At 47.1% G+C, this 15,356-nt stretch overlaps 1 protein-coding gene across 3 annotated transcripts in view; it reads right to left on the bottom strand.

Annotated features, from left to right (window-relative positions):
• The window catches only part of SFXN5 (sideroflexin 5), a gene marked incomplete at its 5' end in the record, with an annotated part of 112,681 nt that overhangs the window by 74,646 nt on the left and 22,679 nt on the right, over nt 1–15,356 (bottom strand). For 2 of the 3 annotated variants that reach the window (XR_014018692.1, XM_081265543.1), the window contains one exon: nt 12,357–12,434. Coding sequence is in view for 2 of the 3 variants with exons in the window: in XM_081265543.1 (XP_081121669.1) it covers nt 12,357–12,434 (78 nt within the window). Of the gene's footprint in view, nt 1–12,356; nt 12,481–15,356 lie in introns of all 3 variants that reach the window. The other variant, XM_081265544.1, reaches the window with a different exon arrangement.

The following is a 15,356-nucleotide window of genomic DNA, read 5'->3' as shown; positions in this document are numbered from 1 at the left end:
CGTGTTCACAGCTGCTCACTGTGGTTAATATTATTTATTCCTGTTGTCATTACAAGAAGGTTGTGAGAAGAAAAGGGTAACTTCAAATGAGGGATGAGCTGTTTCTTTCTAGCACAGCCAGGCTGGGGTGGTCAGAGAAAAAGAACAATTTGTCAATCCCTTCAAATGATATAAATACTGCCTTTCATTGACTCTGGACATCATTGATTCTAAGACGCACTATCATGAGCTACAGAAGAAAGAAAATTGACCTGGTGTCCAGACCCCCCAATTCCATTTTAGAGATGCTAAAATGTGATAAAATCATCTTTAAAAAAAAAAAAACAGTAGCGCATACCTATAATCCCAGTTGCTCTGGAGGCTGAGGCAGGAGGATTGCTAATTCAAAGCCAGCCTCAGCAAAAGTGAGGCAGTAAGCAACTCAGTGAGACCCTGTCTCTAAATAAAATACAAAATAGGGCTGGGAGTGTAGCTCAATCCCTGGTACACCTCGCCCCAAAATCAAACAAACAGGATGAATAAAAATTGATATTGTGGGCAAAACAAAGGCCAGTGCATGTTAAATGGAGGAAGAAGGGCTTGGGGGCTAGAAAGAAAAGCCTGCCCACAGCTGATATTTAAAGTTTTTAAGGTAGACTAGTTGTAGCCAGGTGTGATGGTGCACACCTGTAATTCCAGCAAAACAGGAGGCTGAGGCAGGAGGATCACAAGTTTAAGGCCAGCCTCAGCAACTTAGTGAGGCCCTAAGCAACTTAGCAAGACTCTGTCTCAAAATAAAAAGTAAAAAGGGCTGGGATGTGGCTCCTGGTTAAGCACCCCTGGGTTCCATCATTAGTACCAAAAAACAAAAAGAATATATCAATAAAGTAGAATAGTTTTTATGCTTTATCTATATGGTAATAATGGTCATTGAAATATAAACTAGAAGTTAAGCGGCTCTGGGGAGTAAAAATAGGAGTTTTAAAATTGATACATTAAAGTTGATGCTTTTTATTCACGGCTGAGTCCCTCAAAACTTAAATCCCAGCCTAATTAAGGCTTATTTTAGATACATTTCAAACATACTTGATTGTCTGCTATTCCAGACCAGGCAGATTAGAAGCAGTAGATCTTTTAAAAATAATAATGGGGAGACAGAGGAGGCTGCAGAGAGAAAAACCAACTGCAGAATCCCTGCAAGCACAAAGGGAGGTGGGAACATTAGGGACGAGAGGCTGGTCCTGTCCCCTCTGCTCAGAAGGTGCTCCAAGTCCAGGCTCTGTCCCAGGTGCCACCCAGGGTGGTACAACTCCTGACACCTCCACCTCCATCTGATCATAATCTTCCATTTCTCACCTCTGGATTCACTGTCCAGCCTCCAGGGAGGCAGGAATTTGCCTTTCAGTACCATCTCCAGGCACCATCTCCCAGAGTGCCTGGCATATAGTAGGTACTCAATAAGTGTTTGGTGAAGGAATATCATCCTCTAAAATAGAAGTATATCTAGGACTCAAGCTGATGAGGGATGGAGAGCAGAGCTGTGGGGGGTAGCAGTGTGCCCCACGTACCTGCACCCACAGATAAGCTCAATGGGAGGTCAGTGGGCTCTGCCCGTGAACCTGGGAGACGTTCCAAGCAAGAAGATGCATGGGGCGGGGCCAGAGAGCAGGGGGCCCAAAGCCCTAGCTTCAGAGAAGTGGAATCCGAGCAGCCCAGATGTGGGGGTCACAGGCAGAGGGGGACAAGTCCAAGATCTGAGGACTATACATGGGCCTCCAGGAGCCTTCCCATGTCCACACCCAGAATGCAGCAGACAGGAGGGTGGAGACCCCTTCTCTTGGAAATAGAAGACCACAAAGAGGACCACAGGCTCTGCCCCGGTGCAGTAGTGGGAAGGAGGCCCCATTCTGGGGATCTAGGGCCCTGTGATTTCTGTCTTGACTTTCTCAATATCTTTATCTTTGAATTTGTGTCAAAGGCTGGTGAACAGTGGGGATGTGCCAGGGGCCTGCAGCCTCAGTGCACTCCTGTCCTGCCATCCCACTGGCCACTCTCCTCTGGGCACCCACATAGTGACCACCGACACCCGCCATTCCTGGCAGAGGGCTTGGTGCAGGGAGGATGGGGTAGAACCAGTGGTCCCCAATGCTGAGACATGGAGCAGGGTTCTGGGTGCCTACAAGTATCTGTGCTTGCCCCACAGGTGTCCCTGTGGTCAAGGAAGTGTGACATTAAATAGCAAATAAAAAACACTCTGGGGCTGAGGTTGTGGCTCAGCGGTAGAGCGCTTGCCTAGCACATGGGAGGCCCTGGGTTTGATCCTCAGCACCACATAAAAATAAACAAAATAAATGTATTTGTCCATCTACAACTAAAAAAAAAAGTGTTAAGCCAGGCACAGTGGCTCATGCCTGTAATCCCAACGGCTCAAGAGGCTGAGGCAGGAGGATGGCAAGTTCAAAACCAGCCTCTGCAACAACAAGGTGCTAAGCAACTCAGTGAGACCAGGTCTCTAAATAAAATCCAAAATAGGGCTGGGAATGTGGCTCAGTGGCCGAGCGCCCCTGAGTTCAATCCCCGGTACTGCCCCCTCCCCACAAAAAAAGCACCCTGTTAAAAGGCTGGAGAGGAGAAAGTGAGGAGCGGGAGAGGGAGAGAGAGAGAGGGGAGGGCAAGGGAGACCCCACAGAAAAGAGGGGAAAGCTTTTTTCTGCCTTTTGAAGAAGGATCTTGAATTTTCATTTTGCATTGAGCCCCCCAAAACTTTATAGTTGTCTCTGCCTATAAATCAATCGATATTTGGAGGACCTAAATGAAGAAGGTCCCTGCTAAGAGTCTGCACATGCATGCATAGAAGATGAGCTCTGAGGACATGAGACAACATAGGGACTCAGGAAACTTGAGGAGCACTGCAGAGAACCTCCAAAGAGTCAGACCTGGAAAAGGAGCTGTGTGCAATGAAGAGGGATGGGGGACAAACCTCGGCTCGGCCACCTACTGGATGTGTAGAAAGCTATTTTGTCTCTGTGCCTCAGTTTCCCCATCAGTTAAATGGGTTGTTGGAGGGTAGGAGAGACAGACGGTGCTCCGCAGCCCCACAGTTTGCTTTTCCGTAGGGGTGCACAGCTGCTTGGGAAGCCAGCCTCCCACAAAAGGCAGGTGGGCTCCTGGGACTGGGCACTGGCTGGTGCACTGATAGTAGAAATGATAATCCCTTTGCTTGTCCCCAAAGCCTCCCAAGAAGGATCGAGTGGAGGACAAGGGAGCCCTAGAAGATGGTAAAGTCATGAAGTGAAAAGAACCTGGTCCCTGGCCAATAGCATGTGCCAGGTCCATGCAGTGCACTGGATTCAGACAGGATTGAGAAATGGACCTTACAGCGGTAAGTCCCTGAAATCTGGGGCTTGCTCGTTATAGCACTTGGCTTAACGTGACTAACACAGAGGGTTAAATGAGATATGCATATATAAAATATTTGACTCATAGAACGTGCTCAGTATGGTTGCCTAAAATAGAGAGAGGGGAAGCAATTAAAATGAGCAGTTTTTAAAGGATTTAATCATCTCGCAAAGCAACTGCATCTTCATTGTTTTATTCACTCCGTGTGCCTTCGAGGTGGGGAGGTTCTTCCCGGACAGGGTAGCTCAACTCAGAGACCACGTGGCTCAGCCAGGGTCCCAGGGGCCTGGTGGCAGTATGGAGACGGGGCCCCAGGTCTCCTGGACTATATGCTGGGTTCCCCCTTACCCCCCCCCATCTGGAGCAGGCCAATGTCTGAGCTTGGCTAGGGTGACTGCTGGAAGCCTAAGAGGAGGGAATGGCTGGCACTGTCCTAGGGTCCCAGACCCCTCGGTGCAGCCGGAGGCAGACGCCTCCCACCAGCACACTCAGCCCCTCCCACCAGCACACTCAGCCCCTCCCACCAGCACACTCAGCCCCTCCCACCAGCACACTCAGCCCCTCCCACCAGCACCCAGCAAAACAGCACCACGCTTATAAGCCATCTGCATCCCTTGGATTCTAGGACTGTCTCTTCCACCTCTGCCCACGGGGCAGCGACAGGGCATCAGGCAGAAGTGGGCTCAGCGGCACAGGCAGGAGTGTGGTAAGAGTAGCAGCAGGAGGGTCCCGAGGAGGCCAGAGCCCGTAGACACATTCTGCAGTCCATAATGACACCACCCAGCCAGCCAGCAGATAGGCCAGTGCCACAGATGAAGACAGCGGCAAAGCTTCCTCAGGAATACACGCTCTTCTGTTTTGCCAAGCATTTTCCCTAGGAGGCTGCAACTCCTGTTAACTCTCACTTTACAGAACTGAAGAACAGAGAGGTTAAATGACTTGCTCAAAGTCCCACAGCAGTGCAGGTATTTGAACTTAGCTCCAAGTCCCCACTCTCTTTTTTTCTTTTTTTGTGTTGGGACTAAACCTAGGGCCTCCTACTTGCTGGGGCAAGCACTACACCACTGAGCTATTTCCCTATCCCCTCCAAGGCCCCACTCTTAAATACCACATGGGCTTGTCTCTAAACACTGTACACGTTGTCCTGCCCTCATATATTTGGCCTCTTTTCATATCAGTGCACAGAGAGATGTATTCTTCTTAGTGGAAACTTTGAGGATATTATAAACTGTCCTGAACTGGGGACGGAGCTCAGTGGCAGAGCACTTTCCTAGCATGCATGAGGCCCTGGGTTTGATTTCGAGCATTGAAAAAAAAAAATTTTTTTTTTAATAAAAATAAAAATAAACTGCCCCCTACTGGTGGACTTTTAGGCAACTTCCCATCTTTTTTTTTTTTTTAATTGTGATAAAATACACACAAAATTTACCACCTTAACCACATCCATCCGGTTGTGCAAACACTCACATATCCATCTCCAGAACCTTCCATTTCCCCAGCTGGAACTCTACCCCCTAACACACCTCCCCATCCCCCTCTCCCAGCTCCTGGCAGCCACGGTTCTATTTTCTGTCCCTATGAATTTGACTACAATAGACAACTCACATGAGCAGAATCATACAATATCTGGGTTTGGGGGGTGACTGTCATACCTTTTGTCACAGTTATTATGAACCATGCTCTAGTGAATTTCACTGGCGTTCTCATTATTATATCAGTGTTTGAAAAAAAAAAGACCAAATTTATGCAGATGTTTCTGGCATGATATAGAAGAGACTGATGGCTACTCTAGGGAGAGGAAGTGGGTAATTGTGGGAGAGAGGGGAGACTTCTTTCTTCATTCTCTGATCTTTTTATACCTCTAGAATTCTGTATCTTATTCATAAATTACCTACTCTGTTAAAAAGGAAAAATTAAAGGTAAGGGCTGGGGATGTAGCTAATGGTAAAGTGCTTGCCTAGCATGCGTGAGGCCCTGGGTTCTATCCCCAGCACAGGAAAATATAAATAAATCCACTAGAAAAATGGAAATAGTATACACAATATACAGCCCTTTATGGATGCCTATGGCATAGACCACTAAGTGTCCAGTTAAATCTCTGTCCTCCTATTCGATAGTTACAGAAAATTGGCCGGCAGGTGGCTGATATGCTACCCTGCATTTCCCAGTTTTCTTTGCAGTTAGGTTTGTCCATGTGTCTGAGTCCTCAGTGGCACTGGTGGGAAAGTGAGGTGTGTTTTCAGGTCAGTGCCTCCCCCACCCATGCTTTCTGTCCCCTCCTGTGAAGAGCTAAGATGTGGCTGCAGCTCAGCTCAGCCCAAGGAGATGGTAGGGAAGCATGATACAAGCCCTGAATGCCCCTGTGGAGCAGAACCACTGGCCTGTTACCCAGGAGGAAATGGCCTTGTCTTATTTGAGCTGGGGCGTTTGGGGATGTTTTTATTGCAGTGACTGGATAACTCCAATGTGATCCATCTCCTTGGGGTTAGATGAAACTACTCTCCCCATGATGGAGAGGAAGGGATGGAAGTGAAGATGGTTTTTCAGGTCTTGTGGCTTGACCTTGAGCCTCAGGAGAGCTTGAGTGGGAGGAACATCTCCATTTTTAATGAAAATTCCTAGTCGTGACCTGATCTTACCTGGGTTTATCCCCTCTCCATGCTGCAGTGAGGACAGCCAGGATCACGGACATTGGCCCTGGCTCAGTCACTACCTGGCCTGGTCTTCCTATGTGGTTCACATCACACGACAGACCTGATTAAAAATTAATCACGCAGGAGAAGGGGCAGAAGGAGGAACAAGTCTCTCCAGGGTTCTTCCTGCCCAACAGTCCGCTAAGCCAGGTCCAGTTTCTGGGGAGGCCAGGTGAAGGATCCCGGTCTGACCTCTTAGCTCTGCGCTTCTCCCTGTGACCTGCTGGACCCATGAGTTAAATGCTAGAAGCAGAAGTGGCCATGGAAGCCAAGACTTGGTTGCAAATTTGAAGTTTCTTGGGCTGATCCTGCCAACAGGGTACAGCAGAGGATTATTCTGGGATGTTAAGCACTGCAAGCGAGGCCCACTGAGACACGGTGGATGGGCCATCTACACAGAGAATCTAGCCAAGGGGCCCCAGTGTCTTCCGGAAGCCCGCTGAACCATCTCCACTTCAAATTATAATCCCTACTTGTGACCTGATCTCATTTTGGCTCAGTCCAGAGCCCAGCTCCCTCTACGCCTCCGACTGAACATAAAAATGTGCAGCCCTGATCTCTGACTGGCTCCAGGGACAAACGGGTGTGGATAAGAGACTTTGGACTTGGATGTTTTCAACTTGGAGAAGGAGGAGAGGGGGCAGTGTGGGGAAAGAGTGTAGAATGGTGGAAAGGTTTGCTGATTTTAGAAGTGGCCAGTGTCTCCTCGGAGCTGCCCTCTGACCCTGAGTGTCAGTATGGAGACCAAGGGAGGGTCAGGGTTGGGTCGCCACATGCTTCTAGGAGAGCAGGACGTCCCCCAGCACCCAGGGGAGAGCAACTGCCCAGGCCCCACCCCCAGTCTGGCTCGCTCAGCTTCCCCTCTGCCTCCTTCCAAGCTGCTTCTCCAAACCTCCTAAGGCAGCATAGACAGAGCCTATTTAAAACAACCTCCAGAAGGTAATTAAACAGAGCCTGAAGGGGATCCTTCTGTAAGGCAAAGGATGCCTCCATCAAACAAACAAAAAAGAAACTTCCCAATTTATCAGTTGGGCCAATTGCATTATACTTCACCATTAATTCTGTTGCCATGGTAACTCCCAGGTAATATGTACCTATACGAGTCTGTGGAGGGGTGCAATAACCTCCCACCAATTCTCTCTCTCTCTTTTTTTTTTTTTTTTTTTTAGTTTTGCAGTTCTGGGAATTGAACCCCAAGGGCCTCGTGCATGCTAGGCAAACACTCTACCACTGAGAGACATCCCTAACCCTTACCCCTAGGGGCACATAAAAGAAAAGAGGCCCTCTTCTTGATTCTGTAGCATAGCATCTACTTCTTATCCACATAGCTTCTCTTTATGGAGAGGACAGACCCTGGGGATGAACCAGGTTATTGTCAGGATTAATAATTGATTTACTCAGTGAACAAATATTTATTGAGCATCTACTAGGTGCTGAGCGCTGCTGTCCATGCTAAGCATATATCAGAGGAAGGGGGGGAAATCAGACAAAGAGCTCTGGCTTTTGTGGAGCTTGCCAGCTAAGGGGGACAGAGGATAAGCAATAAAAATAATAAAAAATAAATTTTCTGCTATGTTAGAATGATTGGTGCTTTAGGGAACAAGGGAAAGTGGAACAGGTAAGGGGACTGGGAATATGTGGCAGTGATGCGGACAGAGGTTACAGCAGTGGGGGGTCAGGGTGGGTCTCAGAGGTGACACTGGAGGAAATTCTCAAGGGAGGGAATGGGCTCTGCAGGCAGAAAGGGCAGCGCAAAGACCCTGAGGCAGAAATAGGCCTGCTAGGAGTGTTTGAGGGGCAGCAGGGAACCAGTGTGACCAGAGTGGACTGAATAAGGGAAGAACAGGGCGGGGACAATGTCAGAAAGGAATGAGGACTTTTCAGGCCGTGTTCAGAACGATGGCTTTTACTCTGAGTGGAAGAGGGGAATGCTACTTTTCTTAACAGAGCAGTGGTTCTCACTTAGAGGTGCTTTTCCTCAGGGGACATCTGGCAGTGCCTAGCGACACTTCCTGGTTGTCATGCCTGGGGAGAGGGAGCTATTGGCATCTAGTAGGAAGAAGCCAGAGATGCAGGTGAACATACTTGGGTGTACAGGACGCACAACCAAGAGCTACGAACTATGCGGGGCCGCATGCTGTGATGCACACCTGTGATCCTCAGGAGGCTGAAGCACGAGGATTGTGAGTTCAAAGCCAGCCTCAGCAACTTAGTAAGACCCCAAGCAACTCAGCGAGATCCTGTCTCTAAATAAAATATTTTTTTAAAAAGGGGGCTTCGGATATGGCTCAGTGGTTAAGTGCCCTGGGTTCAGTCCCCAGTAACAACAAAAAAACAAAACAAAACAAAAACCATGCAGTTCTAAATGCCAATGGAGCCAAGTCTGAGAAGCCGGGAGCAGAGGACCCAGTTGTATGTTTCGCAGGTCACTCTGCCTGCTACTGTGCTGATGCTGTCATGGGAATGGATGGAGGGACCCAGGTAAAATGGGAAGAACATCTAGGAAGCCACTGTAGTTACCTAGCCCCAGAGGTGTGACCATATCACCTGGTACAGTACCTGGCCCAGCCTGCACAAGCCTCGGCTAATAGGGATCACTGTGCTAATGACACTTGTCAAGCCAGTGCTGGCCAAGAGCAGCAGGGTGCTGCCCAGGAGTCCCAGAACCTGGGGTTGGGAGTCCAGGTAAGACTAGCCAGCCAGCTCCGGCAAACCTGCAGACACGCACAGATTTGGGGTACAAGTGCTGTTAAGCCTCTGGCATTTACTCTGCTATTTTCAGCAGAATCCAAACACAGCTGACCCCATTTTCTCTCCGAGAGGAGAAGGCTCGCAGGATCTCTTACATCCCAGCTGCCCTTTCTCCTTGGCAGCCTGCAGACATAAATCCATGCTGCCTGTGGGCTCTGAGCTGCCTGTGTGCTATGCTGGGTATAGAGTAGGCACTCAATAAAGGGTGGCCCGGTCCCTCACCTCTGGGGAATGTGGAATGATGGTGGAGTCCCCACTCAGGAGCCTACAGTGGCTGCTGGAGATCTGCGCTCGGCACTTGGGTTACTCTAGTAGCTTCCAGCCTGGTTTCTGCAGCAGCGCTTCCTTCCTGGTACACCACCACCAGGCTGGCAGTACCACTGCCATGCCACTCCCTGGCTCCAGAGCTTGCAGTGGCTTCTTCTGGCCCCACATCCAGCATCTCTTCCTGGTTTTCAAAGATTTTTGCAATCTGGCCTCTAACTTTCCTTTATCCTTGAGATTTATTATCTATTTGTGTCGCAACCACTCAACATGGTAACATTCTCTGAAGGAGATATCAGCCCCTCGTGAACAGAAAACCAAAAGCAAGGCCATCAGGAGTGGACAGACTCTCGGCACACTTTCACAATACCCACTGGTGAGGTGCCATACCTGGAGGGCAGCTCAGATGGCAAACCGGTAGAAAAGAGTGCACACAAGTTACCCAGTATTGCCCATGACATTGGGACAGGCCTGCAGGCATTGGGACACAGTTTCAGGATTCCGACACACCCACCTGCAAGAGTGCAATGGGGCAGGCAAGAGCAGGTGCAGACGAGGTCGCTGTCCACTGAGACCAAGAGCTGCCCTGGGTCTCTTCAAATAGCATAGATATGACCCTTGAGCAGGGCCAGCCTGGGCCAGGAGTTGGTGTGTCCTTAATTCCAGATCACTGAGGCTTCCTCAAGCCTGGAGTTGACTCGATACCACTGACCCTTCTCTTCCTGTGTTTGTGAGGTCAGAGGGGGTGTTGCTTTTTGACTGTGGCCCAAGAAGGCACCAAGAGACCCATGCAGAGCCCAATGCCATGAACTCTGGGTAGCCCTGAGGACGGGGGCTGGGGGGAGAGGGAGGATCTGCTTCCAGGGGGCTCACACCTAAGAACTGTGCTACCTGGTCATTCGATGGCCCCTGCAGGCATGGCCACCTCAAGCCAGAATTGGGAGGCTCAGCTATTGCCAAGAGGCCCCCCAGACTCCCTCCAGTTCCCTAGAGGCACATGGGAGCTTTCAGGACAGAAGACAAAGAAGGCCCAGGAAACAGTACAGACAGCTTTAGGCTACTGAAGGGAGTGAAGAGAGAAAATGTGGCCTCATTCCCCAAACTCCAGGAGCTGAAAGATGTCCCAAGAGGCCAGCTTCAGCAAGCACGGGCAGAGGGGAGCTAGAGCCAGAGCAGACACAGGATCGGGAGAAAACATTCACGGGTCAGAGGACAACTTCAGGCCAGAGCAGGGTGTGCTATCACGTCAGGCCATCCAGGGGGTCCAGTGTCCATGGCCAGAAAGAAGTTCTGCTGCTCAGGAGTAAGACCGCAGCCCACCGTCCCTGCCCATGGCTGCCCATGACTCAGCACACAGTGCAGACTCCTGAGGATGGGTCCTGTGTGTCGCAGCACTCCCCAGGGCCCTGACAAGGGCATCTGGCCAAGGTGCCGCATCCACCGTGCGCCTGTCCTCCCTCCCCAGCTGCACTGCTGTCCCGCACATTCCTCATTGGCTTCCTGTGCAGGGCGGGCTCTCTCCACCCTGGACGGCTCCTACCCTGGGCCCCTCCTCACCAAACACTCCAGTCTAAACTGTTTCCATTGCTTTCCCACAGTGTGGTGTCTTCACCTGCCTCTGGGGGGTCCATGGGGCAAGAACCTACCTCATCCAGTCTCTGCCTTGTTCTATCCCCTGACCCCGGCCCCATAGCTGGCCTGGAGTGATGGGATCAAATAGAAAAGGGGTAAGAAAAGCTGAGTGTCAGCCTGAGACATCCAATATTTGACAAAAAGGAGTTCTAGAAGGAGAAAAAATTATCAAAGAAACTGCACGATTCTTTGCCATAATGGAAAGACAAGAATCTTCAGATTGAAAGGGGTCAACAAGAACCCAAATTAATTCATGTTCACAGAGACGGCACTGAGGAATTTCAGAAATATATTTAACAGATAAAGAGAAGGCCAATACACATTTCCAAAGAATGAAAACGGGCCACCTGCAAGGAATCAGGAATGAGATGGCATCCGATTTCTCAATAATTATATTGGAAGTCAGAAGAAAATAGAGCACTGGTCTTCAAAAGTCTGAAGGAAAATGACTGTCAACCCAGAATTTTCTCCTCCGCCAAATTGTCAATTAAGGCTGAATACAGAATTATAATTTTTCAGACACAAAAGAAACCAGAATGTTCTTCCCATTTACCATTTCTTTTTTCCCCAGAAGCTACTGAAAAAGGTGTTCCACTGAATAAAGAAGACCTGGTGCTGGTGGGAGGCGGATCCAGAAAGCAACATTTCAGAAGAAAAAAGAGAGAACGGAAAGACAAGAGTCTTCCAATTGAAAGGGAACACTAAAAACACTGAAAGGCTGCTAGAGGGTGTGATCAGAGAAATAACCCAAAGGAAACCTGAAAAATCAGGCAGCTATTAACTCCAGATAAAGCAAAACTTTGAAAAAGAAACCTAATCATGATATAACCAACATGACTATGCAGGAAATATCATATATATATATATATATATGTTTATGTATATATATATATATATATATATATATATATATATATATATATATATATATATGTTTATGTATCTATCTATGTATCTATGTATCTATCTATCTTTGAGTACTAGGGATTGAACTCAGGGGCACTTAACCACTGAGCCACATCCCCAGCCCTATTTTGTATTTTATTTAGAGACAGAGTCTCACTGAATTGCTTAGTACCTGGCTTTTGCTGACGCTGGCTTTGAACTCACGGTCCTCCTGCCTCGGCCTCCTAAGCCACTGGGATTACAGGCGTGTGCCACTGCACCCAGCTTATTTATATAATTATTGTAACATGAATACTGAATAACTATAGACCCTCAAACCATGGTAACTATTTGGAGCAGGAGGTAGGGGAGGAAGAGTGTATTTATTGGGTGAATAATAAGAAAATGGAATCTTCAACTACCATAATAGAGAATGCAAAAGAATCAATTGGGAAACGGCAGCATAGATGGCCATATTAGTCTGAAATACAGATTTGTCTGTGAGAAACAGCTAAAGGTAGTTGCTTTGGGGGAACAGGAATGTTTTTTCTTACAACTGTTCCGAGTACTATTAGACTTTTCTAATTATGCCCACATATTATTTTGAAAATACAAAATTAATTTTTTTAAGTTTATGAAATAAAACTTATGAATGGAAAGAAAAACTTTGACACTTTACCCATCAGATTCTAATCATTAAATTTGTCTTCCTTCCCCTCCCCACCTGCCTTTGCCCATCTCCAAAGGAGTTACCTGTTCATTGGTGACCCCTGGCCGCAGGGTCCCATGCTTGTAGTCCTCCAGTAGCTGCACAGCTTCTCTGAGACGTCTCTGCAGAGGAGAGAAGAGGCATCGTGAAGCCACAGAGCCAAAGTTCCTAACAACCATCGTCAAATAGGACCACATCAGTATCAATCAAAGTGACAATGTTTACAGGGTAAGAGAGCTCAGCCCTCAGCTCATGGAACACACAAAAAGCAATAGGAAGAATAGCACCAAATGTCCTTCCATAGAGAAATAGCTGGGCAGCAGTCTTATAATAATACTATGGGGCTGGGGCTGGGGCTCAGTGGTAGAACACCTGCCTAGCACGTGGGAGGCACCGGGTTCAATCCTCAGCACCACATAAAAATAAATTAACTAATTAAACAAAGATGTTATATCCATCTACAATTTAAAAAAATAATAATAATACTATGGATCATTATTAGGCAATTTAAGAAGTGAATTGGAAGATGGGAGCCATGGCGCACACCTGTAATCCCAGTGGCTCTGGAGACTGAGGCACGAATTCAAAGCAGGCCTCAGCAACTTAGCAAGGCCCTGAGAAACTCAGCAAGATCCTGTCTCTAAATTAAATACAATAAAGGTCTGGGGATGTGACCCAGTGTGTTAAAAAAAAAAAAAAAAAAAAAAAAAAAACAGAAGTGAAGTAGAGGGCTGGGGATGTAGAGTGGTAGAGCACTTGTCTAGTACACGCAAGGCTCTCGGTTAGATCCCCAGTACTGCAAAAAAAAAAAAAAAGGAAAAAAACAAAAGTGAAATAGAGGTACATGTGATTCCATGGCCACATCTCCAAAATGCTTTGAGTGAGAAAGCAAATTGCCAAATAGTACGTTGCTGTTTGTTGTACCAAACAAACAAAATACACGTACAAAACCACATTTTTTCTATGAGAATAGTGTGTGTGTGTGTGTGTGTGTGTGTGTGTGTGTTGTGTGTGTGTGAATGCATCAAAAGAGCTAGGAGGAGACCCAGCAAAAACAGGTGTTACCTGAGGGTAGGAGGGAAAAGCTCAGACTTGGCAAAGGGGTATCAGAAAGAACTCTGACCTTCTGATTTATAGGAAGGATATATTTATATAATGCTTTTATGATCTCCTTTCAACATTTTAAAAACACTGGCAGAGATTATCTACTAGAGTACATATGGCGACAATAACAAAGGGAGGGAAAAAACAAAGCCACACTGGAGCACACATGTCAATTCAGCTACTTGGGAGTTGAAGCAGGAGGATGGCCAGCCTGAACAATTCAGCACGATTCTGTCCCAAAAGAAAGTAAATAAAGGGTTGGGGGTGCAGCTCAGTGGTAGAGCACTTGCCTAGCATGTGCGAAGCCCTGGGTTCCATCCTCAGCCGTGGTGCACACTCATACATGCGCACACACACACACACACACACACAAAAGAGGGCTGGATGGTAATGGTATGATTTTTTTAAATCTTAAAAGCTAAAAGAGGGGCTGGTTGTAGCTCAGTGGCAGGGCACTTGCATAGCATGTGTGAGGCACTGGGTTCGATTCTTAGCACCACATATAAATAAAATAAAGGTCCATTGACAACTAAAAAAAAATTAAAAGAAAAAAAAAACTAAAAGAGGCAGCAATAATGATAGAAGGTAGCCTTTGTCCACCAAGACAGGTATAAGAATGTTCATTGAAGTACTATTCACATAGGATGCAAATAACTAACAGGAGAATGAATAAGTAAATCATAATATATGCATGCAATGAAATATTATACAGCATTTGAAAAAGTAAAATTAAAAATACATGTCACAATGTAGGCAAATCTTACAGACATAATGTGGCAGAATATATCTTCCAATATATTTTCAATATCCCCACCTCCCATAATCTTCTAGAACCTTCCCATATTCCCCTCCAAAGGTCAACAATGACCCCTTCCTTGATTCTGGGAGGCCAGATTTGTGATTGCCTCAACAAGTACAGAATGGAGCAGTAAGATCATGCAGTATCTGCAGCTAGATCACACCAGCCCACACTTCCACCTTGTTCTCAAGAGGGTCACTCTTTTGAAACCCACTCGCCATGCTGTAAGGAAGCCCAAGCAGCTTAGTAAACATCCTTGTGCATAGGAACTAAACCTTGGTGCACAGCTCCACTGAGCCACCTGCTGACAGCCACACCTACTTACCCACCATGCAAGTGAGCCATCTTGAAATGGATCTTCCAGTTCCTCCCTGCTGAGGGCCACCCTAGCCAATTTTATGGGAACAAAGATAAATCATCCCCTCTAAGTCCTTCCCAAATTAAAGTTCTATGAGCAAAGTAACTGATGATTGTTTTGAGCTACTAAATTTCAGGGTGATATGTTACATGGCAATGGAAGGTTGATGTATTCAATGATAAACAACAAAAGAAGATACCCAAATCAAAAATATGCCAAACAGGGCTGGGATGTAGTTCAATGGCAAAGCATCTGCCTTGCATTCGCAAAGCCCTGGGTTTGACCCCCAGTTCCAAAAAAGAAAAAAAAATGCCAAACAACTTAGGGTGGTAGAGGTCATTACAGTATTACACTTGGAGGGGGAAAAGGACTAAGAAACACACACACAAAAAAATACTCTGGGGTAATAAAAATATTCAATGTCTTGATCTGCATGTTGGTCAGATGGGTATAAACAGATGTAAAAATTCATTAAGACATAAACTTAGGAGTTGTGCATTTTGAAGTATATATGGCATACCTCAAAAAATTAACAATAAACAGACAATAATGATAGAAGGTAATTTATGTCAAGGATCTGATAAGGAAATTCAGACAGTAGAAGGGCCAGAGTGAGGGGAAAAACTCACTGAAGTTACCTTGTTACCTCTGGCCTGTGGAAAAAGGCTGTCTGGGGACAGGAGTATAGAGACCTCAATATGATCCCTTGGTCTAAACAAGGAAGCAGTGCTGGGGGGGGGGGGCATCCAGGAGGCAGACAGGGCTGCTGAGTTGGCTGCTGGC

The sequence above is a fragment of the Spermophilus citellus genome (genome assembly GCF_964194105.1).
Source record: "Spermophilus citellus genome assembly, chromosome: 13".
NCBI classification, from domain to species: domain Eukaryota; kingdom Metazoa; phylum Chordata; class Mammalia; order Rodentia; family Sciuridae; genus Spermophilus; species Spermophilus citellus.
This window is presented reverse-complemented; position numbering and strand designations above follow the sequence as displayed.